The sequence below is a fragment of the Chaetomium globosum genome, genomic scaffold (genome assembly GCF_000143365.1).
Source record: "Chaetomium globosum CBS 148.51 scaffold_6 genomic scaffold, whole genome shotgun sequence".
NCBI lineage: Eukaryota > Fungi > Ascomycota > Sordariomycetes > Sordariales > Chaetomiaceae > Chaetomium > Chaetomium globosum.
Window position 1 is genome coordinate 2,325,841 of NT_165981.1, and position 1,507 is coordinate 2,327,347.

The 1,507-nt window shown below is 57.1% G+C and overlaps 2 protein-coding genes across 2 annotated transcripts in view; one reads left to right on the forward strand and one right to left on the reverse strand.

Annotated features, from left to right (window-relative positions):
• The window catches only part of CHGG_09070 (uncharacterized protein), a gene marked incomplete at both ends in the record, with an annotated part of 1,003 nt that extends 716 nt beyond the window's left edge, over positions 1-287 (forward strand). Inside the window, one exon of the mRNA XM_001226996.1 lies at positions 21-287. Within this exon, the coding sequence (XP_001226997.1) occupies positions 21-287 (267 nt within the window). The remainder of the gene's footprint in view (positions 1-20) is intronic.
• Positions 288-1,023: 736 nt separating this feature from the next.
• Positions 1,024-1,507, reverse strand: part of CHGG_09071 (uncharacterized protein) — a gene marked incomplete at both ends in the record, with an annotated part of 2,089 nt that continues 1,605 nt past the window's right edge. The window contains one exon of the mRNA XM_001226997.1: positions 1,024-1,294. Coding sequence (XP_001226998.1) covers positions 1,024-1,294 — 271 coding nt within the window. The remainder of the gene's footprint in view (positions 1,295-1,507) is intronic.

Below are 1,507 nucleotides of genomic sequence, written 5' to 3' on the forward strand. Positions count from 1 at the left end.
CGCCTCGCCCCATGGAGCAGTCCTCCTCTGCCGATCACCGGGCTCGCTCGGCCATCACCGGCTCTGCCACTTCTCCCCCCGCCGGCTCTGCCACCGCCCCGCCTGCGGCCTCCACCACCACCGCCGGCTCTGACGCTGGCGCCACCGAGGTCCCTTCCACCCCCGAGCCCACCCCTGAGCCCACCCCTTCCACCACCACCTCGGCCGGCGGCAACGCCCCGCGCCCGACTCGCTGCCCTGGCCTGAAGAAGCGCCGCCACGCCCGGGATGTCCGCGCCAAGAACTAAGTTGGCGCGCCGGTTGACATCCTTTCGCCTCGTTTCGCCCAGCGCGATTCACCTTGGGAAGACCGGGCTTTCCCCCGGCTTCTTTCAGTTGTTGATGGCTTGGCGGTTGTCTTTGTCGCCCCAACGTTGACGGCTGGTGTGTATTCACTTCGTTGTTGTATATATGGCTTTGCTTGTTTTTTGTGTATGATATTTCTCCCGGGTGGGAGCCAAGGGGTGGTTTCGGTGATCAATTGATACAAGTTGATGCGGCCGTGAGGTCTGCGAGAACAAATTGTCTGGTTCCTGATATCTCATGACGGTGATGTGCATTGAACACGAAGTACGCGTATCTGTTAATGAACTTGAACTTCTCCCCGTTCTTCATCGTGGCCGTCTTTCTCGCCCCAGCCTGTGTGTCATCTCTTTTAAGGATGTTGTTGCATGACACTGTATAAATCTAGAGTGATGGAACCGCAGTCTCGAAAATATCCAAGCCTGTTTTGACTCAGTAACCATCAAATTTTACTGTTTTGTTTATTATACTATTCTGTTTAAGCCCTCGCCTCTACACTGCGCCAATAAAATATACAGGGCCATGTGAAAGCAAAAAATACACCACCAAGCAACCGCCCGAGGGCAAGACGGAAGCGAACCCACCACCCCTTCCACTCAAACCCAAACTCACCACCGATTACCATACCCCTCCTCCGCCTCCCCCCCCCTCTTATTCTTCTCCACGTCCATCAACTCCACATCATCCGAGTCCCCAGAGCGCGGAAAATACGAAACCGTGTGGGTGACGCTCTTCTGGATGGCGTTGGAGGGGAAGGGCGGAGCGGCCGCCGCCCGTGCCGCCCGTGCCGCCGATCTTGTAGCTGCCGTCCTCGCCGCCGCCGCCGCCGTTGTTGTAGTTGTAATGCTTGGAGCGGTTGGTGCTGCCGAAGACGGCCGGCAGCACGTGCCGCAGGAAGGAGAGCATCGCGGGCATGCAGCAGCACATTATGGAGATGTTGCACTCGATGACGCTGTAAGGTGGCGACGTTGACGTTGTTGACTGTGGTGGTGGGTGGGATTAGGTTTGGTCGGGGTTGAGGATGGGGTTTGGTAGTGGTGGTGGTGATGTTGTTTGGGGGGCGGGGGGAGGGGGAAGTTCTATCATCTTTGGCTTTACTTGCTCAAAATTGTATTGTCGCGGAGAGTGGCGTAACACATTCGTGCTTCTGTTTCGCTGATTTTGT